This window comes from Electrophorus electricus, chromosome 10 (assembly GCF_013358815.1).
Source record: "Electrophorus electricus isolate fEleEle1 chromosome 10, fEleEle1.pri, whole genome shotgun sequence".
NCBI lineage: Eukaryota > Metazoa > Chordata > Actinopteri > Gymnotiformes > Gymnotidae > Electrophorus > Electrophorus electricus.
Genome location: NC_049544.1, coordinates 15007617 through 15035160, shown reverse-complemented (window position 1 = coordinate 15035160; position 27544 = coordinate 15007617). Strand labels below are relative to the sequence as shown.

Here is a 27544-nt window from a genome sequence, read left to right as displayed (position 1 = left end):
AAGTTCTTTGACTATTTGGCTATTACTGTTGACCTTTTGTCATGCTATTTGCATGAAAATGGGTCAGTAAAAACTTTTCCCATCTATTCAAAAGCTGTTAACATTTTATATATATATATATATATGTATGTGTGTGTGTGTGTGTGTGTGTGTGTGTGTGTGTGTGTGTGTGTGTGTGTGTGTGTCCATACAACAAGCTCAACACCAGAGCTGCTGATCAGAAATTGAAAATCATGGCTAAGATGGACAGACTACCAAGCCATAGCAGACTTCCAAGACCAAGTGAAGTATCTGAAAGGCTGCTGCAAGATGTGAATGTAGCACTACAGACAGTCACTACTGTGACCATCATTGATACCAACCAACTGATAAATGCCACAACAACAGTGATACTTGAGATGCATGGCTACAAAATGAACATCATCAAGGAGCAGTATAGTCCATAGAGAAGGAGATTGGAGGCCAAACAGGCAACACAAAGAAGCCACCCAGCTTTCAGAAATACAGAAATGTGTGATGAAGGTACCTAATAAGTACAACAAATTGTCCATACCTGAGGCCTTGGAGACTGCCAAGTAAAAATAAACAGCTCTGGCTGCTCAACTGGAGAGGTTCAAGTTCAAGTTCAAGTTTGGTACAGTACAAGCCAGGAGAATAAACAGGATCTTCTCCCAGAACAACCTGAGTAAAAAAAGCCTCTGATTCAATGCCCCTCACATGGTTCCTGGAATGCTTGGGGCTGTATAACATCAACAGGACTCTAAGAAACTTTATCAAGAACTCAATGGGGCTGTGGAATACAACTTCAAGCCAATAGCTTGAGTCACCATCAAGCTTTTCCAAGGAGATGCCCTGTGCCTGAACCCCCTAGTGAGATCATTGCCAAGAGTGGCTACGGATACCTGGTACAGAATGGAGCAACCATCAGCTACCTCCTGTACATGGATGACATCATGCTGTAAGCCAGAAGTGAACAAGACATAAATTCACTAATCCATCTCACCCAGATATACAGCAACATCATTTGAATGTAATTTGGACTGGATAAGTGTAGTCGGATGGTTACCAGGAGAGGGAAGGTAACTAGAACAGAGGGGATTATACTACCAGAAAAGGTAACATAATAGATGTTGAAGGCAGCTACAAGTACCTTGGAATCCCACATGAAAATGTGAATCATGAAAAGGCCACAAGGAAAACAGCTACAGCCAATACAGTCAAAAAGGCAAGTCCTAAGAAGTCAGCTGAATGTGAGGAACAGGAACAAGCCCTGAATACAAGATCAATAGAGGCTGGGATCTACCACACCAGACAGGACCCCAGATGCAGGCTGTGCAAAGATGTCTCTGAGAAAATCCAGCACTTAACAGTGGAATGCAAGATGCTAGCAAGAAGAATGTACATGTAAACGCCATAACCAAGTGGCTGGCATAGTATACAGAAACGTGTCGAGTACGGGCTGGAAGTTTCAAGGTCAATGTGGGATACACCCCCAAATGTGGTGGAAAATGACCATGCTAAGATCCTGTGGGACTTCCAGATACCGACAGACAAGATGGAAATGGCTAACTAACCAGACATAATAGTGGTGGATGAACAGCAGAAGAGGGCCATTGTGATAGATGTGGAAATAGCAAGTGATAGCAACATCAGGAACAAAGAACAGGAAAAGCTCGAGAAATACCGAGGGCTGAAAGAAGAGCTAGAAATAATGAAGGTGAAGGTGAATGCAAGAGTGGTATCCATGGTAATCGAAGCACCAGGGGCTGTGTCACCCAAACTTGGAGAATGGCTCTAGCAGATCCCAGGAACAACATGCAAGCAAGCTGTAGCATGCTTCTGAAGCTCTAGGTGATGTTTATTAGATGTTTAAATCATTCGTGACACGACAGTCTAAAGTACTGAGAGTACCTTTCTACATGAACCTTTCTGAGAAATGGTTATATTCTTACCATTCTCCAATATAGGCCAGATCTGTACAATATCTTTGATGTTATGCAATGCACTTTCATCTGTGGACCATAAAACCCAGTAGGCATGTCATGCTATTGGTTTCCTGGTGGCCTCACTGTCCAAGCGTCTTCTCACCCAGCCATCTAGTTTAGATGGAAGCACAGATTTTGTCAGATTGTGTATGGTTCCATAAATGCCCTTCTTCATAAAAAAAAAAAAAAATGGATGTTCAATGCCTTGAAAGTTTTTTATATCCCACAACCGATATAAACCTTTCCACAAGTCTACCCTCAGTGTCTATTGCTATTCTTTCAGCTGGTTAAATGACATGTATATGGCCTTTTGCCCTTGAGGACAAAGATAACTGTGAAATTCCTGCTTAGTGCTCACTGTGATTGAGAAGAACAGCTTTGCTCATGTACAACTTTTGCAGCAGATGGTCAGTTCATGAAGGACCCACAATAGTCTTTTCACCTTCTCACTTTGCCTTTTCAGACCTTCAAACTACTTATGTTACATGGCTTATTCAGGGTCAATACAAAGACCTGCCCCAGATGATGCTAAAATGATTAGTATCTTAATAGCAGATTTGGCAACTATATTTTTGCCTTTAAGTTTTAATTAAAATAGGTATACTTAAAACTGTTTCTTCACAAAAAATATGATCTGATGTCTTGAAATATGAGTGCTGCTGTTCATCATATTAAATACTGTTTACTGTGAAAACAGTAAATAGTAAAACAGTTTTTAATGTAACTTTTTAATATGTCCAATGTGTAGTGGCATCAGCCACTAAACAATATAATGGTTACAGTAACTACTATAGAATATTGCCTGGGATCTCCAACAAGTACAGTATGTACTGTGGCACTCAGTGGAAAACTACGCTTTCTTAATTGCACTTTCTTAAGTGACCCATTTAACACTCCCTCCCCTCACTCGGCTGTTCTATGCTGACTCCTCCTTTAATACGTAATGATAATAAACACCTCAGGGTTGGGTACCATATGGCCTCAACACTTGACATTGTTTCTTTTCATTGCCTAAGATTACTTGTACAGTGTTTTCCTAGCAGACTGATTCTCAAACCCAAATTCATCAGAGGAATAATGAGACTGGTAAGTTGGGTATTTCTGCTGTACAAATATTTGTGTGTGCGTTTCAGAATTTTTTATTGTTTACTTATTGAAGAGCAATGAATATCTGTAATGCTGGGAGTCATGATGTATACACACAGTAAGACATGTATACAATCATATATAATTAATATTTAAATTATAAATACATTTAAATGATAAATTGCACACAATACGAACAATACAATATATATTATGGAAATCTGAAAATTAGTATTTCCACTGGGTAACCAAGTGTAATGACTGGTACATTTTGTCATCTTGCAGTTGCCTCTCATATAGTGTACTGAAATAGTCCTTGGAAACTAATATCACTTTTACCAAACATACCAGATATTATTCAGGGGTAGAGAGCAACAATGCATAGCTAAGTATAATTTTTTTAAATTTGTATTTTATTTAGCTATTTATGATTTTGGAGACTGAACTTTTAATCCGCTGTATCATGGAACGCTCCCCTTGCCACTGGTCACGTGGTGCGGCCCGTCGCATGCAGTGGGATTCACACTGTCTTATTTGTAACCATGCCCTCCTTCATAGCACACACCTGCACATGGTTTAATGTTATGTGTGTCTGTATGTATTTAAACCCGTTGGTGTGTGCGCACATCACTATTGGTCATTGTTCATGTAGCCTTTGTTAACGTTCCCGTTATTCAAATTAGTTATGTGTGTATTCATGATCACCGTTTACGTTATGTGTTAGTGCCTTCGCTGTCTGCATTGTATGTCAATAAACCTCTGTCTATGTCAAGGGAGTCCGTGCACCCTGCAGCAATTGGGCTGTTACACAGTGCACTTAAAAGAGATGGATGCTGCTTTAGACTCTGATATATTGGATTTTTTTTTCTATTTAGAAACTCATGTGCTTGTCGATGTTTACATTTCAGATAGAAATTCAGTTGATGTCACTCAGTTCCTTCTTCCATTTAGAAATATTTATTCTGGTGACTTATTCTAGTAACCATCATTCTACTTAGACTAATAAAATAACTTGGAATATTCATGCTATCAACATATAAATCACTATTTTAGAACTTTTATTTTAATATTTCTTAAAAATATTATATTTTTAAAATAATTTTCCAAACCTTTTAATGCAATTTCAATGTATTGATATTAAGGGAAATTTTGTGAAAATTTAGCTTGGTGTCTTTTTTTAACATTTTAGGACTATTGCTATGTCAGGACCACTGTTAATAATGTAGAGTGTAAGGACATGAACTACTACACTGCTGAAACTCTAATAAAGGCCACAAGCTATTAAAACGCTATGCAGCTCAATGACGATGCAAACAGAGTTAAGTTGCAGGTTGACTTTATTCCATTTGTGTACAGGCAAACAAATCATGGAGATTCAATTGATAGCTTCACTCTTCATCATGTCCTTTCTGTACGAAAAAGGAAAAAAGCAAAAAGGTAAACATTATTAACATTATTAACATTATAATTATTAACATTAGCTCAGCATGCTATAACCACTTGAGCTAGTTTATTTAATAATGAAAATACCAATTTCTATTTCTGTTTTATTACCATTTTTGAATTATGTTTTGTCAGATATAGTTGGTTGATTTGGATGGTTCTACTAGCACACTACTACCAAAAATATTACTAAAACCATTAAAGAATTTGTGAAATATGGGAAACCTTTTGTTCCAAAACTACTTCTATTATCTTGTTCCTGCACCTTGTGTCCTTGATTGTTATACCCATCCATGCTGTTTGCATTCAAAACATGCATTAACAATGAACTGGAGGTGCTGCACAGTACATGTTGCACTACACATAGTGCCATGATGAATATCATTTTCATTATATTTGTCACCATGTCAGTGCTTTAAATGATTGACAGTAAAAGACAGAAATACATAAAAAAAAATTCCAGGCTACAGACTACATGATGCATCTGTCACATATCCCATTAAACAGTGCCGGTATGCCAGTCAAAAGATTTTTCATAATCATATAGCATAATATGGAATAATACTCTGTTATTCCATATTCACAGTTAATATGCCTGTTTTGTCACAAAATCTTTCATGGAAGTTCCGGGTTTAAATAATTTTTAATTGATTACAGAAATTCCCCTATGTTGTAATAGACCCTGATTCCAAATACTGTGAATGTAACCAGCAGATGCCAGATGGCAGATGGCACTTTGCTCTCCATTGCAGTTACTTAATTCAAGCCACTTACCTTGGAGCCAGTGTCACGACTCTTGGCCCTCAGTTTGTTGACCTGAGACTCAGCAATATCAGCCCTCTCCTCTGCCTCATCCAGCTCATGCTGCAGCTTGCGGAACTTGCCCAGATTGGCATTGGCCTGCTCCTCCTGAAAAATAAAGAATGAATATTTGAGAAAGCAGGAGGACAGCAAAAAAATCAAGGAAAAGTCTAACAGGGTTATAGAATGATTAAATTGTTACTTACAGCTTCCTCTGCAGATCTCTTGTAAGATTTGACTTTCAGCTGCAATTTGTCTACCAAGTCTTGCAGACGTGTGAGATTCTTACGGTCCTCCTCAGTCTATGAGAGAGAAAATGACAGAGAAATTGAGAGAGAAAACCTACATAAATTTTCATCATAAATATTTAACTGTAACTTACTGAAAACTGAACTTTTTTGCAAGAAAAAAAAAAAAAAAAAAAGGAGTGGCCTACCTGGTAAGTGAGTTCTTTGATGCGTCTCTCATATTTACGAATACCCTTCACAGAGTCACTGGCCTTTCTCTGCTCCATCTCCACCTCATTTTCAAGCTCTCTCACCTGGAAAAAAACCCAAAAAACCACGTCCGAATTACTCAAGTCAAACCTATGATAACATTATAGATTATGTATTTCTGAACTATTTTAGAGTTATCATATTTGTAAAGCTATTGTAGTTACTCACCCGGGCCTCTAGTTTCTGGACCTGTTTCTTGCCACCCTTCATGGCGATTTGCTCAGCTTCATCCAGACGGTGCTGCAGATCCTTTATAGTCTGCTCCATGTTCTTCTTCATGCGTTCCAGGTGAGCACTAGTGTCCTGCTCCTTCTTCAGCTCCTCTGCCATCATGGCAGCATCAGTGATGGCTTTTTTGGCCTTTTCTTCAGCATTTCTGCACTCTTGAACAGCCTCCTCTACCTCAGTCTGAAGCTGGGAAGTGTCTCCCTCTAGCTTCTTCTTCTGGTTTAGCAGGCTGGTGTTCTATAAATAGTGAAGAAATTTTATATATTATGCCATGTCTATAATTAATTCTGCATCGATGTGCACGCAAGGTGAAATTTATGTACTACCTGAGAGTGCAATAACTGAACCCTCTCAGTCACATCCAGCAGTTCTTGTTCAGCCAGTTTCCGGCCTCTCTCAGTCTGCTCCACCAAGGACCTCAGCTCATCCAGTTCAGCCTGCACCAAATTGTTGCGTCTCTCCACAATGGCAATGTTCTCTTTGAGGTCATCATTAGCTCGGAGAGCATCATCTAGATGTAGTTGAGTGTCCTTCAAAGTAAAAGTCCACAATAAAGCAAAAATTAATAGTTGATAAGAGACAAAAGATCCAGGATTATGACATTCTAGCATATCACTTTTTCATGGATTTATACCTTCATATGTCCATTGAGATTCTTGAGTTGCTTCTGGGCCTCTGCAGCCTGCCTGTTAGCCTGGCTGAGTTGGATCTCCATCTCATTAAGGTCTCCTTCCATCTTCTTCTTCAGTCTGAGAGCTTCATTTCTGCTGCGAGTCTCAGACTCTAGAGAGCTTTGCAGGGTATCCACCACTCTTTGTTGGTTTCTCTTGGCCTGCTCCATTTCTTCATCCTTCTCAGCCATCTTGCGCTCTATATCAGCCTTCACTTGATTGAACTCAAGCTGAGCTCTCAAGATTTTTCCTTCCTCATGCTCAAGAGAAGCCTATTAGATTTCAAGTGAGTCATTTAATAATAATTTACATATCTTATAATTAGTTGACACATTTATCCATAGCTACTCACAATTATGAATGAATACATCTTAAGCAATTGAAGGTTAAGGAAAGCTTAAGGGTCCAACAGCAACTTGATGGTGGTGGGGCTTGAACCAGCATCCTTCTGATTACTAGTCAAGTACCTGAACCACTGAGTTACCACTGCCCTAGCTTGTCCTTCAATAGACACCACTGTAAATGTATACCCTTCTTAAAATTCATATCTATACTTGGAGCATCACTGTGTTTACATGTTTACAAAATACAGCAAAAGAACCTCAGCTTCATAAACTTTAGTATCTAAAGGATTTTTCTGCATTTGCAATAGCAGTATGCTTATATCTGAAAATAGTACAGACCTCAGCCTCTTCAAGTGCAGACTGAATTTCAGCCTTTTCCTGTTCTAGCTGTTTTCGGATCTTCTCAAGTTCATGTATGCTTTTCCCACTCTCACCAATTTGCTCGGTGAGATCAGAAATCTCCTCTGTTTAACAAAGTACTGTTGTTTAGTATGTGATATTTGTAGACCAAGTAATATTTGTTGATGTGCCAGAAAACTGTACCAAACATGGCTACCTTGGAGGTTCTTGTTCTCCCTTTTCATGGTCTCCAGGTGGTCCAAAGACTCCTCATAAGAGTTCTTTAGTTTGAACAGTTCAGTACTTAGAGATCGGGCCTCCTTTTGCGAGCTTTCTAGCTCACTCTGAGACTCTTCATATTTTTGCTTCCACTCGGCAAGGATCTGTTTTACACCAAAATATATTAAATTAGTCATAGTAAGGATAAGAATGGTGATGACACATGCTTGATAAAAATTCCATATACCTTCATTTGATTTAATTTTAAAAATGTTAACAATTATTATTCTTTATGATATTGTCATGTTATCTACAATAAACTATTGTAAACTAGTTTTCATGTCTAAAAACAATATGCTATAACGTATGAAATGTTGAATTATTGTGATAAATGATTACAAAGTCAATGTCATTTATTACTAATTAGGTAGAACTAGCAAGGTGTTAATAGCACATTGTTACCTTGTCAAAGTTTCTTTGTTTCTTGTCCAGAGCAGCAGCAGCAGCATTGGATCTTTCCACATCAACCATGAGATCTTCAATCTCATTCTGGAGTCTGTGCTTGGTTTTTTCGAGGGAAGAGCATTTGGCATTGACAGCTTCTACAGCTTCCTCTGCATCTTGCAGTCGCTGAGCAAGTTTCTTCCTAGATTCAGAAAATTGGAACTTGCACTTTTTCTTGTACAATGAAATTCTAAATTCTTCAAATTTTCATTTAATGCTACTAAATGAAAATAGGAAAATTCAGTGGTTTTATTTCTTACTTTGCATCTTCCAACTCTTCTGTCCTCTGGATGGCATCTGTTTCATACTTGGTCCTCCACTGAGCCACCTCAGAATTCGCCTTGGACAGACTGCGCTGCAGCTCAGCCTTGGCCTCCTGCTCCTCCTCAAACTGCTCTCTTAGCAGGTCAGCATCATGGCGAGCAGACTGCACTGCATGGGCCAAGGCATTTTTAGCCTAAAAGAAAATGATTAAAAATAAATACTGCCTAATAAAAATTAAAAAAAAAATAAAATAATTGAAAGCACAAATTGTGGAAATACCTTCACTTCTTCTTCAAGTTGTCTCTTGAGATCCTCAATTTGTTGTGTATAGGATTGCTTGCCTCTGGTCAGTTGGGAAACCAAGGAATCTTTCTCTTCCAACTGCCTTGCAAGTTCACCTTACAGATTGAGTGATTACAGTGATATTACAGTTGTCAGTATTTTACACCTTGCACATATCGAACACTTTAACCATGTCTTTACCATTTTCAGTTTGCAGTTTAGCTTTTTGCATGCTGAAGTCATTGATGCTGCGTTGTCCTTCCTCAAATTTAGTCCTATATTCACTCACTTGGTCCTCCAGAGTTCTGCACATTTTTTCCAGGTTTGTCTGGAACAGAGAATAGACATCAGCAATGCAATAGTAAAGACATGTAAAATGGGATTGAATGAATAATAAAAGCAAATAAGCAAAGAAAATAAGATTCACAAAAACACCATTTTTGTGGACTATGTATATTATTATATACATTTTATAATATTAAGACTGATAGGGGAACTGACTTATGCAAGAAGGTGAAGTTTGTGTGGGGGAATATATAATATAAATAAAGAAAAGAAAAACCAAACAAACAGTAAAGTGTGTACTTTGGCTTTGACAATGTGCTCCATGTTGGAGACAACATCATCAAGTTCCAGTCTCAGTTCACTCTTCTCTTTCTCAAGCTTCTGTTTCACTCTTTGTAGGTTGTCTATCTGTTCTCCAAGGTCAGCCACACTGTCAGCATGTTTCTTCCTCAGAGTTGCAGCAGTGGCCTCATGCTGTAGAGTGGCCTCTTCAAGATCTCTGCGCAGTTTTTGGAACTCAGCTTCTCTCTTCTTGTTCATTTCAATCTGTGCAGCAGTGGCACCACCAGCCTCCTCCAGTCTCTCACTGATCTCTTCCAGTTCTCTGGCCAAGTCCGCCCTCTGTTTTTCAACCTTAGCACGTGCAGCTCTCTCAGCCTCCAGTTCTTCCTCAAGCTCCTCAATACGGGCCTAGATTTAAAGGTACTAAATTAAGTGTGGAAGACCCAAATAAATAAATCAAACGTGTAAATTAAACAAGACAGCAATTTACCTGCAGTTCCTTTAGTTTCTTTTGAAGCTGGGCTGCCATTGCTTGCTCATCCTCAATCTTGCTGTTGAGTTGGCTCATTTCAAAATCCTTCCTGAATTTTTGATAAGCATAAAGCATTAGATGGTGAATTGTGATTTAATGTTACATTTTTGTAATTTTGTACATCTTTCTGTTTATTTTATAAGAAGCCTACTTTTTCAGCCTCTCCTCCAACTGTTGCTTGTCATTTTCTAGGTCCATGACATTCTCTTGGGTCAGTTTTAAGTCTCCTTCAAGCTTTCTCTTTGCCCTCTCAAGGTCCATACGGAGTTTCTTTTCCTGTTCTAGGGACCCCTCAAGCTGGATAGGAAATAGTAATATTAATTTATGTGACACGTAATGTTCTTGTAATCATAAATATGTAATTGTTAACTTATCACTGACATCATCGACTTGCTGTTCTAGCTTGGCTTTGGCTTTGGTCAGAGTGTTGACTTTATCCTCTTCACTCTGGAGGTCATCAAGTGTTTGCTGATGGGCCTCTTGAAGAGCTTTCTTCTCCTTGGTCAGCTTAGCAATGATTTCATCCAGGGCTGCCATCTCTTCTGTCAGGTTTTTTACCTAGGGGAAAAGATACAGCATAAGCTAAGCTTTGAAAAAAGTAAATTCAATTAGCATTCCAGTAATGATTATAAGACCAGACCTTGTTCTCTGTGGCATGTTTCTCCTTCTCCACTTTGGCTAAGGTTAGCTCAAGATCATCAATGTCCTTCTTAAGTTCAGAGCATTCATCCTCTAGTTTTCTCTTTTTTGCAACCAACTCTGCATTCATTTCTTCTTCATCCTCCAATCTCTCAGTCAGCTCTTTGCATTTAGCTTCAAGTTGGATCTTGTTCTTAATTAAACCCTCACATCGCTCCTCAGCATCACAAAGATTGTCTTGCTCCTGGTAAGGTATTTGTGATAAATTAGATCATTCTGAGATATATGTACTTTTAACATGTGAAATAGCTCAACAGTAATTGAACTCACAGCCTGGACTTGGAGTTGCAGGTCATTTTTCTCTTGGAGAAGCGTGACCATTTTCTCTTCAAGCTCCTTCCTGCGGGCTTCGGATTTGGCATAAGCCTCTTTTAACTTTAGGAATTCTTCCTTCATGTTGGCCATCTCCTTTTCAGCTTCAGCAGACCGTAGTAGTGGTTTAATCTTAAAGTACAACTTCATCCAAGGCCAGTTCTTCACTCCCATGAAAGCTCTGACATTCCACTGGATCACAAGCAAGGCATCTCTACAAGGTGACACAACAAATGTTAAGACATTTTTTATGTTTAATACTAAACATTCTTAAGAACTGGAGAACATAATTACCGGCGCTCAACAATTTTCTGGAACTCAATTCTTGAGAGAAGTCCACGTGACCGGGCCTGAATGCCAGTGATGATGAGAGCAAGGCGATCATCTCGCATCTCCTCTAGAGTACCTAAGAGTCCAGCCTTGAAGAACACCTTTATGATTTAAATAATAATAATAAAAAGATTAATTATATTCATAAGTGATCTAAATGCTTTAGAGAAAATATAATAAATTGGTCATTGTTTGGAAACACATTGGTTTTTGTTTAAGTATCTCTGTTCATGTCAAAGTAGTACCTTAGTATGGCCAAACTTGTACTGGTTGTGGTCAATGTCCAGAGAACCCAGCAGTTTTTCTGCTCCCTTTCTACTGTCAATAAACTGCCCTTCAGGGATAGCAGATGGATTCAAGATGCGGTATCTATGAGAATCAAATATTTACAATAATTTATCAGTAATTGTGAATGCATTTGATGATTTAGTGCTAAAAGAACAGTTCTGGTCAAATTTCTTGTAGTCAGCTGGGACGAAAGTGATGTCTGTAATATACTCATCTTTTAAACTGTATTTCGATTAAGATTGTAGGATTTCAAAATTACTATTCAAGAAAAACTGGTTTTGCATGTTTTAAGTATAAAAAAGGGTAACCTAACCATACCTCTGTTTGAAGTCACCATAGAGGATTCTGTTGGGGAAGCCCTTTCTGCAGATTCTGATACCCTCCAGCACACCATTACAGCGGAGCTGGTGCATAACAAGAGGATTTTCCATGGCCCCAGGAGTCTTGGTCTCATTGGGGATAATGCAGCGCACAAAGTGGGGATGAGTTGATCTCAGGTTGGTCATCAGCTTATTCAAGTTTTCCTAACAATGGAAAATATAGAGCAAATTATACATGGGCTTTAGCAACATCTCTTAGAGTTTAAAAAAAACCTTCACAATTGTAAAAAAAGAGATTACATTTAATTAAGTTGATTTAGGAAAGAGAGAAGCTTGACAAACTCAAATCTGGGTATTTAAGAATAAATTATGTGCCACATGTCCAGTCTCTCTCAGATTCAGCAATTTTTCTAAACTGAGCTCACTATGTAAAATCATTTTTGGCTATTTATGTGTACACAACCCTATCTATAAAACTGTAGAACACTGCAGCTGCATAAACGCAACTTAATTCTATATGTTCACACTACCCAAAACCTAACCCTGAGTTATAGTTATACAGATATTTTGCATAAAGCTTACTAAAATCTCAGTCTTACCCTGTGAAGAGCAGACACAGTCTGGAAAGAAGAACCCTTTTTCTTCTTTTCCTTGCCTTTTCCACCTGTATCTGTGGTTATAAAGAGAGTATACCTGAGTTATGCGAGAGTAAGAACTTAAGCACAGTATAGTAGATGATTTCGATGATGCATTAAGCTATCCACCATGCAGATGAATCCACATACCTGAGTCAGCACCAGCATAATTTGCAAACAGGTAAGATAACAGTTTCATGGTAGACTTCTGGTACAGCCCCACTACAGTCTCATTGAGGGGATCCTTGTTTTTAACCAGCCAGTTGTTAATATTGTAGTCAACAGTACCAGCATAGTGAACCAGGGAGAAGTGAGCCTCTGGTTTACCCTTTACAATCCTGGGCTTTTGGAAGTTACCAGATTTTCCCAAGTGGTTATCATAAAGCTTAGCTTTGAATGTGGAATCACTGGCCTTGGGAAACATACATTCCTCTTCAAGGATGGACATGATACCCATGGGCTACAGATGCAATAATATATGTGGGTTATTTTCAGGTCAAACTGTTATGTCAAATTTCATGTTTCTCAATTCACATTTGAACCCACCTTTTCAATGAGATCAATACAAGCCTGTAAGTCCATGCCAAAGTCAATGAACTCCCACTCAATACCCTCCTTTTTGTACTCCTCTTGCTCCAAAACAAACATGTGGTGGTTAAAGAACTGCTGCAACTTCTCATTAGTGAAGTTGATACACAGCTGCTCAAATGTGTTAAACTGGAACATAAAATCAGTGTCATTAGTACAGCAGAAGTACAAGAAGTACTCTAAGTGAAAATCTCAGAAAACTGGAAGTGGTGTACTGGAAGATATAAGAACTTACATCAAAGATCTCAAAGCCAGCGATATCCAACACACCAATGAAGTACTGCCGAGGCTGCTTGGTGTCCAAGGATTGGTTGATTCTTATAACCATCCAAAGAAACATCTTCTCATAGACTGCTTTTGACAGTGCACCAACAGCATAATACACCTAACAGAAGTCATAAATTATATGTTACAGCAGAGTCCTGTTTTCATGAACCCTTTATATTCATTTTGTGTAAAAACTAATTTTTCACCTGTTGGACATTTTGCCCTTTTGTGACCCACTCATTTCCTACTTTGACTCTGGGGTGACACAGAGCCTTTATGAGATCAGCAGAGTTCAGACCCATCAGATAAGCTGATTTGTCTGCATCTGAATGTACAGACACGCACATTATTAATACATGTTCCTAATTAATTTATACTGCAACACCTATGTTCAGCTCATAGGCATAAAATTTTGATTATTGAGTTTGAACTGACCTTCAGTGCCATCAGCCTCAGCCTGCTCCTCTCTTTGCTTCTGCTTGAACTTCATGTTGCCATAGTGCATGATGGCACCAGTCAGCTTATAGATGCTGTTCTTCTCCTCTTGGGTGAAACCCAGCACATCAAATGCTTCCTAGAGAAAAAGCACGTTTTTCAAATATAGGTATATTGCATTGCTGCACCTCAAGAATCAAGACTACTGAACTACAAACAGTACTTTCAATAGAATGAATGTACATAGCCTTAATAATTTGTAATTAAATTATTGTTACTATGTAAACATTTAGTTATCATAGTTATATTCTTGTGCTTGTTTTTGTTGTTGTTAAATTACAATTCCTTTGCACAAATAAAACTGAGACTGTTTCGTTACACACATCAGTAGCCATCAGCTCATCTGCATCATTAATAGATGCCACTTGTGTCTCTCCTTGGGAGATGTAGGCGTAATCATAAGGGTTAGCAGTAATAAGCAGCATTTCTGAAAGAAAGAGATGTATTTATTTTTATGGTAATATTTTTGTAGTTATGTATATTTCTTGAAATATATTAAGGAAAAGATAAATGTTTTTTCTTGCTGACCTAGTAGCTCAGGTTTCTTCTGAGACAGTATCTGATAGAAGATATGGTAGTCTCTCTCAGCTTTGAGCTGGAAAGTCACACGGGATTTCTCCAGAAGATCTGTATTACCAAGAGTAATCAAGTAACCAAAGTATATACATTTTTCAAGAATCTTCTTAATTTTGTTGACTAAAGGAATGTACTCACAAGTCTCAATATCTGCAGAGGCAAGCTTGCCACTGGCACCAAAATGGATTCGGATAAACTTGCCCTGTTAGAAACAAATCAGAAATATTTACATTTTCAGGAAGTGTCAAACTTAAAATTTATCCGCATGACATTGTGTGTGCTTCCCAGGAAATGAAATGTACATACATATATAGGCAAGTGTCATATACAGGAACAAATGCATATGAAGATAAATAAGATGGACAGCCCCAAGTCCAAATGCAAGGAACCGGAGACAGTGATTCTATATATAAATGTATTTAAAAATGTATACATACATATATATATACACATATATATATATATATATATATATATATATATATATATATATATATATATATATATATATACACATACATACATATATATGTATATATATACATATATATACATATATATACATATATATATGTATATATATACACATACATACATATATATATATGTATGTATGTATATATAATATATATATATATATATATATATATATATATATATACATACATATATATATATTTATATATATATATATATATATATATATATATATATATATATATATATATATATATATATATATAAATGAATAAACAATATGAATTATTTCCACAATGAACCATGAAGTTATAACCATATTCATAACCATAACCATATTCACTAATGTCATTCCAAATATATGTAGCATGCAAGAACTTTGTAATTTGCAATATTTGCAATTTTACTTATTCAACTTATTCAATGTTATAGCAATATACTGTCATATATTTTTAGGTACACACTGTTCATTTTGTTTTTAAAAATTCTCATTAATATAAGTAAGTATATTGGCAAAATATAACTCACAAAACGAGAAGAATTGTCATTTCTGATGGTCTTGGCATTTCCAAAAGCCTCCAGAGCAGGGTTACACTGGATGATTTGATCCTCCAGAGTTCCCTGGGAACAAAGCATGTATGTTATGAAATGTTTTTATCCATAGTTGTTCAGTAAAGCTATATAAAAGTTACTATTTTTCAAACCTTCTTCTCAGTGGTATCCTTTTTGAAACTGCCAGCAGCAATGCTGGCAAAGTACTGAATGACTCTCTTGGTGTTCACCGTTTTCCCTGCACCAGATTCTCCACTACATAGAGAGATTCACTGTTTGAATTAACCTCAGGAATCATGTAAAAGATATTGATTACTATAGCAACTTTCTTTAAAAACATTCAAACTTGTAACATTTAAAAATGAAAACTTAACTTATAGCTATATAGCTAATTATAATTCCTGTAATAAAACAAACTTACGTGATGAGAATAGACTGGTTTTCCCTGTCTGAAATAAAGAATGTTTTAAATAAGCATCTGAATGAATTTATAGTTTATGAATAAACAAGCCGTTAAAAACAGTTTGAAAGTAATCGCATCCTATCTTTTGGAAACAGATTTAGTTAATGATAAATAAAAAGGGGTTTTTTTTGGTCAAAGGCTAGAAATGAAAAATGTATCAAAATGAGCCTGATATTCTCAAGGATTTTTGACTGTTGTTTCTTGTATTACTATGGTAGAACAGAGTACAACCTTTCCCCAAATTTGGGTGTACTTTCTTACCCTTGAGGTCCCAGATTGTGTTTAGTTATGTGCTGAATAGTTTAATGAATACCTGCAAGCATGTACTGATAGGCGTTATCAGAGATGGAGAAGATGTGAGGAGGAGCTTCACTCCTCTTCTTGCCCCTGTAGGCAAGTACAACTTCTTGGTTGTACACTGGCAGCCACTTGTAGGGGTTGACAGTTACACAGAAGAGGCCAGAGTAGGTCTGCATAGAGAGAATCTTAGAGTTACTATTTTCACATCCATAGAAAATAAGTTTATAGATGGAGAACTATACATGTCTAACTCACGTAGATCATCCAGGCTGCGTAACGCTCTTTGAGGTTAAACAGCACAGCAGGCTCATGAAGGAAGGTGAACATCGCCATGTCCTCAATTTTATCAAACTTTGGCGGGTTCTGAGGGTGAACATCAGCCTCCTTGACAGTCACGGTCTGCAGCAAAAAGTATATTACCACATAATATACTTATTTATGTCCTTTGAGTACAAATTATTCCATTGTATACACTGTAAATGAAATGCCATTCTCTTTTTTTTCAGATTTTTCTCCCTATTTTAATTGTAGTAAATTCCCAACTATCAGGTAATTCTCCCCTGTCACACAACAGCTGCCAACCTGGGAAGGCAAGGGCTGTCACATGCTTCCTCCAAGGCACGTGCAGCCAATCACCATATCTTTGTGACATGCAACTCATTCAATGTCAGGAGGATAGCAGTATCCATCCCATTTGATGCATGAGGTCTTAAACACCCATGACTGACCTCAGCTTGAGCATGGCCAATTTTGCTCTCTCAGGCTCCCGGCCACAGATGCTCTGGCATCATCAGAAACCAAAATTACAATCTCCTGATGATGACTGTTAAACTGTTCAGATTATTTCCAATTTAACTCTCACCTATATATACATAGGAGTCAGTTTTCTTTTGTAAAATAATTAATGCTTTGATTAAAACAATTTATACTCCTTTAGGAGTTATAAAATTAAAATTAATTTTATGTAGTGTTATTTTATGTATTGTTTTTACTTAATGTAGCAGGAAAAAACAAAGCAAGTATATAAATACTTTAAATTACATGTCTGTTTTCATTAGTGAGTGTTTGTGGAGCTCAGGTCAATATCACTGAATTCAGATATCAGTAAAGTGCATATAATTTTCTTACCGCTCCCTTAGAGGTTTCACAAGTGACTTTGTCCCCATCACGACTGATTACTGAAGCCTTGACATACTCCTCCTCTGGGTCAGGGACAAAGCATTCTTTCTTCATGTCAAAGGGGCGGGTCTGTGCTTCCAGACGCTCCTTGTCTGACTTTCTTAGATAGGGGGCAGCTGCCCCAAACTCCGCCATTTGAGCATCACCCATGTTTTCCCTTGTTTAAGAACAATTATTATTGGATATAAATGTTAGATTTTCATTCTGTGTAAGTAATGGTAAGTCTTACAAATCAATAGTATTATTAACATTTGAGCTTTCTCACCTCTGCTGTTGCACCTCTCCAGAAATTGGTGGTGTATTGATCTATAAGCAGACAAACAAAAAAATATGAATAATTTGGTTTTATGCGTCTGTCACAGCCCTCACATCATTGTTAGTTTTAGTCTAAAGCATAAAAGATAATTAAATCTCTCATTTACTCTACCTGTAAAGTACTCCTACTTTGGTAAATCTAATGCAGCAGTTCCCCACCCCCTAACCCACAATGTCAGTCCTCTTGAGACTTAACGAGACTGAGACTGACAACTCACCGTGAGGTAACAATTGAAAACCAGTCTTGGGTTACTCGTTCCTCTCTCCCTTTTATAATGTAAGGGGTTCTCTAAATATGGTTGCTGACGGCATATGATGCATTGTAGCGTCTCAGTTTGGTGACAGTACTGATGACATTGTTGGGAGTCGGTTTCCTTTGTTCATGTAGTTTATATCAGCAAGGGTCCAGTGGGAGGTAATGGAGAACCGTAGCCATGCCAGCTGCATAATACATAGCAGGAATAAATGCAGGGATGAGGTAGGGCATGCACAAAGCGATTTACATGTGTTTTTGGCTATTGTTAATAGTTTCTTTTTATATTACATTTTGATAAACACGTTTCAATAGAGATACAGTTTTATTAGATAAAAACCAATGCAGTCTTTCATGATGCAGCAACTAATGAAAAAGTTTGACTCATGTAATTCTGCTCACCTTCAGCATCTGAGACAAAAACATTTCAGATCCAGATTTGATCAGATTTGTGCAGTGGTACATGTTTGTGAGACCTTGTGAGACCTTGTGAGACCTTGGATATGAGATCCAGTTATTTAGTACAGTCCCAAGTATACATCTTTAAGAAAACTAGGAGAAAAAGCAGCCATATGAATAATTTTCAGATTACAATTATGTGAAAATGTATGGTGTGGCCATAGTTCAAAACAAACGTGTTAGAGATAAACGTCATTTTGGGACTAGAAATGTTTTATAGAGCATATATATGTTTATAGTATATTATATATACCACACTTCTTTGAGAAACCTTATATATTGCTTATTTAGATTAAGTGACTAGTTGGTGTCTTTGTTTTCAGGCCATCACGGGTACTTTTTACCCCTATTAGAGAAGCATCAGCTGTCTGTCTCTGAGTGGTATCTCACAACCAAGGTCATTCCTCAGCTGGTGTGAATGTTATACTCTGACTCGTGGCGTTGAAATGGCATTGTTTCCTTCACGTTACACTTGAGGACAAAGATAACCCTGTGAAATTCTTGCCAAGTGCTTTTCTTGTGATTGAGAAGAACAGCTTGTATGATCTCTTTGACCACATCCATTTATGCATTGTCTTTCTGAGCATATGACCCTACTTTAGAGATGCTCATAAAAACAATATCTACTTGCATAACTGTTTTAAGTCAGTGACAATTTTTTAAGAGTTGGTTATAAATTACAGTTCTTATTTGGATGGCTATTTCTTTTGTCAAGTACTGACAATTATGTTTTCATTGTTGTTACGTTAATGACTTTATGACTGAGGATTAAAATTAATCAGAATGCTTCAACAATCATCAGTGTCAAGAACCATGTCTTTAGAATTGGTCTGCATCAAACTATCATGTAACCTCTCTTCTGATGGCACCTAATGCACCTAAAGGGCTGAGGTGCAGATTTTTTTGCCCTGTAAGATTCTTAAGTATGTCGTGTACATTAACACTTAAAGGTACTAAATGGGACATACTGAGTGTGGAAGTTGAAGGGTAGAGGTTAAAAAGCTTTGTACAAAGTGCATCTCAACTGCAATAAGTGTGAATTATGTTCTCATTCTTTTGGTCTTTTTTAATGAATATTAACTATTAAATCTATTAATCACTATTAACTCTGCAATGTTAAATGTTTTAAAAATCAGTCCCAGCAGAGTCAACTGATAATATATTGGACACCCTAGGAATTTTTTGCTACTATCCACATAATATTAACTTGCTTTAAACAGTTTAGCATGTAGTTTCTCATTCAAATGAAGTCAAAAGATAGGTATGTACAACATTATATTGTAAGGTGAGTTCCGGGATATATATGTATGCACTTGTTTATATGCATGGACTGACAAAAGACATACCATGGCCACTGTTTCCTTGCCATTGTCCTTGAGTACAAAGATAACACTGTGAAATTCCTCCTGAGTGCCTCTCCCTGATTGAGAAGAGCAGCTAGTGTGAGGCTCTATATGACTAGAGCCGATGCTTCACATCTAAAGGTCTCCAAGGACATAAAAAAAAGAACCTAGTTATAGGAGTTGGCACTTTTTTGGACTTTCTATTCTATGGACTAAGTTTACATTTTGATGGAAACAGCTGATGGAAAATAATACAGATTCAGATAGATTTATATTAATAGCATATTGTTTACCTAAATAGGAATTAAAAATGTGGTTAAAATTATTTGGCCCCATCAAGTCAGAAAAAACAAAGGTGTAGTTTAGCCCTCGTATTGCTCATGGTATGTCTCATAATTTACATTTGATTAGGCGGTATGGTGGGGGGGGTCAGGGCATCACTTAAAGATGACTCTGTATATAGAAACCTCTCTCTGCAAACCTCATGTGTCCCTCAGCCAGCAAGTGAACTCCTAATTTAGCCCAAGTGCACTGTGATCTGGTTTAAGATTGCACCAGTGTTGGATGCTCTGGAAACGTTTGAACCACCCTCACCACCCCCTCTAATTTGCAGCTGCTCAAAGTAGACTCCTCCTCTAATAACCACTGTCCTTCTGGCTTGCTCATCACCTTGAACTGCACCAAGACAACTCGGCACACAGTGCACTTTAGAGTCTCCAGCAGGTCCTTTTTTCCCTCATATCTATTTGTTTTTTGTACAGGTATGGGTGCTTAGCAGTTGAGAAAATGAGGAACACGCTTATTTTTCAAGGTGAGGCAATTGTCAACATGCAATAAACTTTGTATCATCATATACTGAAAACCTTTTGTTACAGGTAATTTAATTTTCATTTGTTCTATGTATTTTGCATGTTTAATACAGAATGGATATGAGTCAACATAACAGCAGAATTGTATATTTAGCCACAAATCAAAATTTGGAGAAATGTGTTTTAAGACTTTCTGTGGTAATTACAATCCAACAAAGGTGCATCTCACTCACCCAGAAAGCACAATGCACACAGAAGCACTCTTCTACTGGCAGAGGTAGGTGTTTCTTTTTTAAAAATAATTGATTAAAATGTGTAATACTGAACACTTAGAAAATCTGATGTCTTAAACGTATTAGTAAATTTATTCATTATATGTTCTGTTTTAATTACTATAGTATTACTATATGTTTTTTTCTTAAGAGGGTTAAATGATTGTGTCATAAAAACTCAGCTCTGGCCTAATTAAGAACCAATATACATTTCTGTAACTGTGGCTGTTTTTTTTTTCAAAATTATTAATTTTAATCAATGCTTTAATCAATGCTTTAATCAATCACTGTCATTGTACCATTTGAGTTGACTTCACTCATCAAGTTTTACAGTGCAGCATTATTTTGTAACTTTTATATAGAGTACGTTGTTCTTTACAACTGTGCTCTGTAACATCTCCAGATGAAAGTGTTTCATCCCTAGGACTAATAGCTACAAACAGGGCTAACATATTCAAATATTTAAATGTGCAATAATACATATAATCCAATGGCTTCCTTTACTGTTTAACAAACATACTAGCAAACATACTAGCAAACCTGGACTGGAAAATCATCAGTTAATGTTGCCTAATCCTTTGATAACCATTTTCTGAAACCAGATTAGCTAATTTGCTAGCCAGCTAATTTACTATATTTTAAATGTCTAATTTACAATTAGATTAACAACACCATAAACTGCAAACACACTGTTGCTATGCAAAGTAAGAAGCTTAATGTTAGGAAACTTATTTCCAACCTATTTAGATCCACTTTTATTCTAATGTATAACAAAGTAAAAAATGATCAATGTCATGAACATGACTGCATCAGTTAAAGTTAAAACCATTTCATGTAAGCAAAAGGCACCATGGGGAAATACTTCAGCAATTCAACTCAGAACACAAATGTAGAACACAGACTGCGTAAAACCAAACTTCATATTCTCAAAGTAATCTACAAAGATACACTGCAACCTTACATCACCCCTACCTTACAAGGTGAGAATAATTTTTCATCAACAGTAACATTTACAGAAACCAATTGTGTTTGCCATTGTTGACAGGATCCATGTGCCGATAAAAAGAGTCATCACAATATTTACCTTGCCTTTTATCATGGTTGACGATATCACAATGTGGCTAAAAAAACTGTATTAGAGGAATAACAAATTTTATTGCTTCTTTTTGAACAGTAGTTGTCATTAGTTTTCTGAAATTCAGGCTTTTCAGCTACTTGAATGGGCATGTCTGACAAAGTATGCTGTTGCAATATAACATGACATGTGACATGACAGCTAAGGTACTTGACTTGTAACTGGGATGTTGCTGGTTCAAGCCCCACCGCTGCCAAGTTACCACTGTTGGGCCCCTGAGCAAGGCTATTGTACTCAGTCATAAATATAAGTCAGGATAAAGTGTCAGCTAAATGTAACTCATAGTTTGCAGGACATTATATTTAACTTCTCATTATTTCACAGGACTTCAATCAAACTGTTTATATATTTATTTCTGAGCAACACTGTGTGTTTCCCTTTTTCTGGCCAGGCATGAAATCTCGGATATTGAGTATGAAAAATGCAAATTGACATCTATGTGATCATACACAAACAGTATTGTTTATGAGTATAGTTTTGTGGAAATTTTAATTATTTGAAATCTCGGATATTGAGTATGAAAAATGCAAATTGACATCTATGTGATCATACACAAACAGTATTGTTTATGAGTATAGTTTTGTGGAAATTTTAATTATTTGTACTAGTAATTACAATACAGTTAACTATGTTTTTAAATGGGCTACAAGACAATGAACAGTAATGTTAGCTACAGTTCACATACATCTTAACACAAAGTGGTTTATGAGCAAATTCTTCTTCGTCTTTCAGTTGTTCCCGTTAGGGGATGCCACAGCAGATTTGCCACAGCACATTTGTCTTTATCTGCCCTGTCTTAAGCATTATCCTGTCACCACAACTACCTTCATGTCCTCCCTAACTGCATCCATATTCCTCATTTTTTGGGTATTTTTTTTATATTCCTCACCATCCTCAACACTCTTCTTCCGAAATAACTCTCATCCCTCCTCTGCAAATGCCCAAACTATCTCAATTTCGTCTCCCTAACTTTGTCTCCAAAACATCCTGCCTGCGCTGTCTCTCTAATAAGATAGTTCCTAATCTTGTCCATCCTCATCACTCCCAATGAAAATTGCAGCATCTTCATCTCTGACACCTCAAGCTCCCTCTCCTGTCTTTTAAGTCAGTGCCACTGCCTTCAAGCCATACAACATAACAGGCCTCTCCACCACCTTATTGATTTTCCCTTTAATTCTGACAGGTAGCCTTCTATCACAAAACACTACACCATCCACTCCACCCTACCTGCACTTTCATCTTCACCTCTTTATGACATTCTACATTACTCTGTACACTCGACCCCAAATATTTAAACTCATCCACATTCATCACCTCCTTGTAAATTTACCTTTTGCCCCATCCCTCCACCATCCCTCTTATTCACTGACCTGTACTTCATTTAACTCCTGCTTTTATTCCCCTTCCCTCCAATGCATTCCTTCATCTCTCCAAGCTCTGCTCAGCCTGCTCCCTACTCTTATTACTAATCACAATGTCATCTGCAAACATCATAGTCTGTGAAGGCTCCTGCCTAACCTCATCTGTCAGCCAGTCCATGACCATTGCAAACAAGAAAAGAAGCAGAGCTAACACTTAATGCAGTCCCACTTCATTCTTACTGCATGTTACCACTATTTCACTAATCGTATATATACCTTGCACCACTCTCACATACTTTTCCGCTCATGATTTCCTCATACAATACCACAGCTCCTCTCTCTATAACGGTTCATAAGCCTTCTCTATACCTACAAACACACAGTGCAACTCCTTCTGGCCTTCCCTATACTGCTCCATCATCATTCCCAAAGAAAACATATCTGTGGTGCAATCTGTTGACATGAAACCATATTGCTGCTCACAAATCCTCACCTCTTTTCTCAACCTAGCTTCTACTACTCTTTCCCAGATGTTCATGCTGTGGCTGATCAATTTTATGCCTGTTTAGTAAATGCAGCTCTGCACATCACTCTTATTCTTAAAAAATCAGAACCATTATGCTTCTTCTCCATTCTTCAGGCATCCTCTCACATTCCAAGATTTTGTTAATCATTCCAGCTAAAAACTCTACTGCTGTCTCTCCTAAACATTTTTATGCCTCCACTTTTATGATATCTGCTCCAAACTGCCTATCCACTCTTCATTCTCATCTAGCCTCACTTCCTTCTTTCTAATCTGAGGCAGTCCCTGGTTCACTATCTCTAGGTCATCCAACCTTCTCTCTCATGTTCTTAATTTATCAGCTCCTCAAAATACTCTTTCCACCTTCTCAGAACACTCTCCTCATTTGTCAGCACCTTCCCATATGTATCCTTTATTATTCTACCCTGCTGTATATCCTTCCCATCTCTATTTCTCTGTTTGCCTAATTGGTACAAGTCTTTTCACCTTTCTTAGTGTGTGATTTCTCATAAAACTTGCCATACACCTTTTTCTTAGCCTTCATCACATCTCTCTGGCTGTGTCTCCTGCAAATTATATAGTCCACCTATGTCACCCTTCGTTCCTCCCTTTTCTTAAGATACATGTTCACCACAGCCATTTCCATCCTTTTTGAAAAAACTGACCACCATATGCAATTCCTTATTCCTGTCCTTAATACTATATCTACCCAACACCTCCTCACTTATATTACTTGTAAATATGCAAGTCTGTCTTTATATTAGCATATGATAATAGAAATGTGCTAAAATGATAATAAAAAGCATAGTGTATGATAATAAAATGGTGTCTTACCGGTTAGTAGTAAGCTCTGAATCTTCACAAACTAAACTCATGATTTGGAGGAAGATAACAGAATCCACAGCTGATTTCAGCGCAGTTCCTCCCCCAACAGCTGTTAGCTGTTGCGCTAACATTTTCTTGCCATGCTACTGTTACTTACAGAAATACTTATGTAGCTATCTAGTTAACTAGCATACTACGGAGGAACTTAGCAAGCACGGAGCAAAGATCCACTGTGATCTTTCCATCTACATTCACTCGTTCGTCATTCACTATTCACCATTCACCAATGTTTACTCTATAGTGAACTGACTGGAGATTAGCATGACATGATGTTAGGCTACACATTGCTCTTTTGCTGAAATGCAGGGGGATTTTTCACACACGTAGATAGCTATAGACTATAACGTTAACCTAATGATAGAGAGAGCGCAGGTGAGACAAAAAAAAAACACGCACGTCGGAATATTCCTTAGAATAAACGCGCATCTACTAGCTACATATTTCAACCATTAAACCAGTTTTGGTCGGCATGTAGACCTCTCATTAGCCAGAATTGTATTTTACACATAACGTTAGAAACTTTTAACTGATAAACCATCGTCACGCCGTTCAAATGTTAAGTTTACCTTAAGTGCGCTAGGTTAAATTGCTTCGAGTGATTATCACGGAGTTGTGCCATCATATTGTTTGTGCTAACTTTGCTGCTTCCCACATTTCATGTATCTGTAGCTGAAATATTTCCATACTTCTGATTTAAACTTTTTTGATGTAGAAAAGGTTCTGGGGTCACGCCACTTACCACTATGCTCTGGCGTCTCTCGCATTGTTTACAACTCTCTTACAACAGCACGTGATCAGTGCTTCACAACAGTGCGTGAGAGGTTGTTAAACCAGGGCTGCTTTATGTCTCTGGCAAAATAAACAGCTTTTTTAAGCAGTGACGGTATTTTGAAAGATCAGCAATAACATTACTGATTACTGGACGTCTTTAATATCATGATACACTATATTACTGTATATCAGCACATGCCTAGTTGACAGGTTAACCAACCCTGCCTCCCCACCAACAAAATGCTACTGAACTGTAGCAGCCGAAAGATGTAATCAGTTTGCATCTTTTTTCAACACTAAAATCAGACAGGATTTAGTATTTCTGTGTCCAGTAATGCAGCTGTCTCCTGAATATCACTACGTAAAAATATTATGGTCAAAACTTTCCAGTTAAGTGGTATTCATTAAGAAACTTTAATGGAAATAGTGAGGCATTTACCTGCAGTCTTCACACCCTGTCAACCAATTTCTTTAAAATGTTTTAACTCTATAGCAACAGAGATTGTACTTATAGTAAATGTTTTGCTCATATCAGGCTACTTTCCAAGTGAAATAAAAACTGCAGTTGTCAAATGCATCCTGAAAAAGAAAATGTGGATCCAAATGTAGATTAAAATAGATAAATAATTATGGACTCATTTAAAGTCTAGCTTTTGTTAGAAAAATAATTGAGAAAGAGGACTTCAAAAAACATATTTTATCTTTAAATAGTTAATTTGACAACTTTCAGTGAGTGTTCCGGCCCATCCACAGCACACAGATTAATCTTCTAAAGGTTATTATTGACATCTGTTTAAATACAAGTTCAAAAAACATCTGTTCTTGTATTATTTGATGTCTTACACCATTACTCATTAAATAATCTTAGATAGAAGGAGAATGAGGTTGGATTCCCAGGAACAGACTTAAACTGGTTTGAAAAATCTTACAAGACCATGAAATATCTTACCATAGCTATTCACAGATCATACTCAGATCTCACTGACTCACTAAGCCAATGCCTTAAATACATTACAAACTTGATGTTCCAAATGTCCTGCAGCTGAATAAAGATAAAACTGAGATTATTTTATTTGGAAATAAAGATGAAAGATAAAGACTTGCCACCTATTTTGACTCTAGACCCCTCAAATCAAAAGATTTTGTGACCTATGTGTTCTAAAGGAACCTGATCACAGTTATGTCTTTTTTTCCAGCAAGATTGATTGTTATAATGGTTATAAAGAGCTTTCTAAAAAGACAAAGTCAAATTCTGTTTATTCAAAAGGCAACTGCCAGAGTTCTTACTATAGCCAAAAGAATCGAACCACTATTATTAAATCCTAATATTGGGTCCCAGTTTGTTGTAGATTTGACTTTAAGGTACTATTACTCATTTTAAGACACCATTTAAGATTTTTAAATCACTGAATGGTTGAGGGCAAATATATCTATCTTCCTAGCTCAAATAATGCAATCCTAGAAGGCCACTGAGATCAATTAATTATGCCTAAGGTAAACGCTAAGCAGAGAAAAGAAGGATTTAGCTTCTATGTAACATTTGGGCATCACAGAATCTCAAAAGTACCATGAGACCAGACATCTTCGAGGCGAAACTAAGCAAGTTTATATTCGATCTAGCATTTATTTAAGACCAAAACACTGGTTTTAGATCTCAGGCACAGTGTTGCACTGCTATTCTATAGCTCTGATTGTATACACTTTATAATTTTATTAATAATATTTATTTTAAGTAGTCTAGTATTTCTTTATTAAATATTATTTATTTAAATTAAGTTTATTTCTATTTTAAATATTCCTGTGTTTTAATGTATCGTTCCTCATTTAATTCATGATTTAATTTGTTCTCCATTTGACTCAACTGTATTTAATTTTATTCAAATAAATTCTTATATGTAATTTTCTCCTTTTCTCTTTTTGTCAAAAACCTTCTTGTTGTGACAAATCTCAGGATGTAATAAGCTTTATGATGTAAATTGTTCGATGTCTGTGCAAAGCACTTTGAATTGCCAATGTATGAAAAGTGCTACACACTATTGGTGTATGTTATAATTTACATATCTACAATACAATACAAACTTTTCATACAGTCACATTTTAAACTCCATGTTTATGATATCTAAAGCATATACAGTAGCACTTCATTATGAAAAAAAGAAATAGTTTAGCAACAAA

At 36.8% G+C, this 27544-nt stretch overlaps 1 protein-coding gene across 1 annotated transcript; it reads right to left on the bottom strand.

Annotated features, from left to right (window-relative positions):
- Positions 1 to 4396: 4396 nt before the first annotated feature.
- On the bottom strand, positions 4397 to 25360 carry LOC113568153 (myosin-7-like). Its single transcript, XM_035530602.1, has 40 exons — positions 25338 to 25360; positions 17777 to 17999; positions 17509 to 17549; positions 17193 to 17400; positions 16320 to 16463; positions 16078 to 16234; positions 15723 to 15750; positions 15454 to 15556; positions 15278 to 15370; positions 14411 to 14474; positions 14225 to 14323; positions 14020 to 14123; positions 13637 to 13775; positions 13408 to 13526; positions 13170 to 13319; positions 12893 to 13063; positions 12497 to 12806; positions 12311 to 12381; positions 11710 to 11915; positions 11349 to 11472; positions 11068 to 11204; positions 10732 to 10987; positions 10403 to 10645; positions 10144 to 10320; positions 9914 to 10059; positions 9721 to 9811; positions 9249 to 9638; positions 8865 to 8991; positions 8661 to 8779; positions 8378 to 8574; positions 8076 to 8259; positions 7612 to 7777; positions 7395 to 7519; positions 6675 to 6983; positions 6367 to 6570; positions 5981 to 6277; positions 5752 to 5856; positions 5522 to 5617; positions 5289 to 5423; positions 4397 to 4480 (listed from the first exon to the last, which is right to left on the bottom strand). Exons 4-40 carry the CDS (start codon positions 17391 to 17393, stop codon positions 4460 to 4462), a joined length of 5808 nt encoding a protein of 1935 aa, XP_035386495.1. The 5' UTR covers positions 17394 to 17400; positions 17509 to 17549; positions 17777 to 17999; positions 25338 to 25360; the 3' UTR covers positions 4397 to 4459.
- Positions 25361 to 27544: the final 2184 nt, after the last annotated feature.

Bases quoted from the DNA above. Each gene is read 5' to 3' on its own strand.
- LOC113568153 (XM_035530602.1), bottom strand. From the start codon at position 17,393: ATGGGTGATGCTCAAATGGCGGAGTTTGGGGCAGCTGCCCCCTATCTA. The intron at 13,064-13,169 runs GTAAGTTCTTAT...TTTATGTTCCAG, and splicing joins CTGGCTTTGAGATCTTTGAT to TTTAACACATTTGAGCAGCT. The intron at 10,321-10,402 runs GTCTGGTCTTAT...CTTTTCCCCTAG, and splicing joins AACATGCCACAGAGAACAAG to GTAAAAAACCTGACAGAAGA.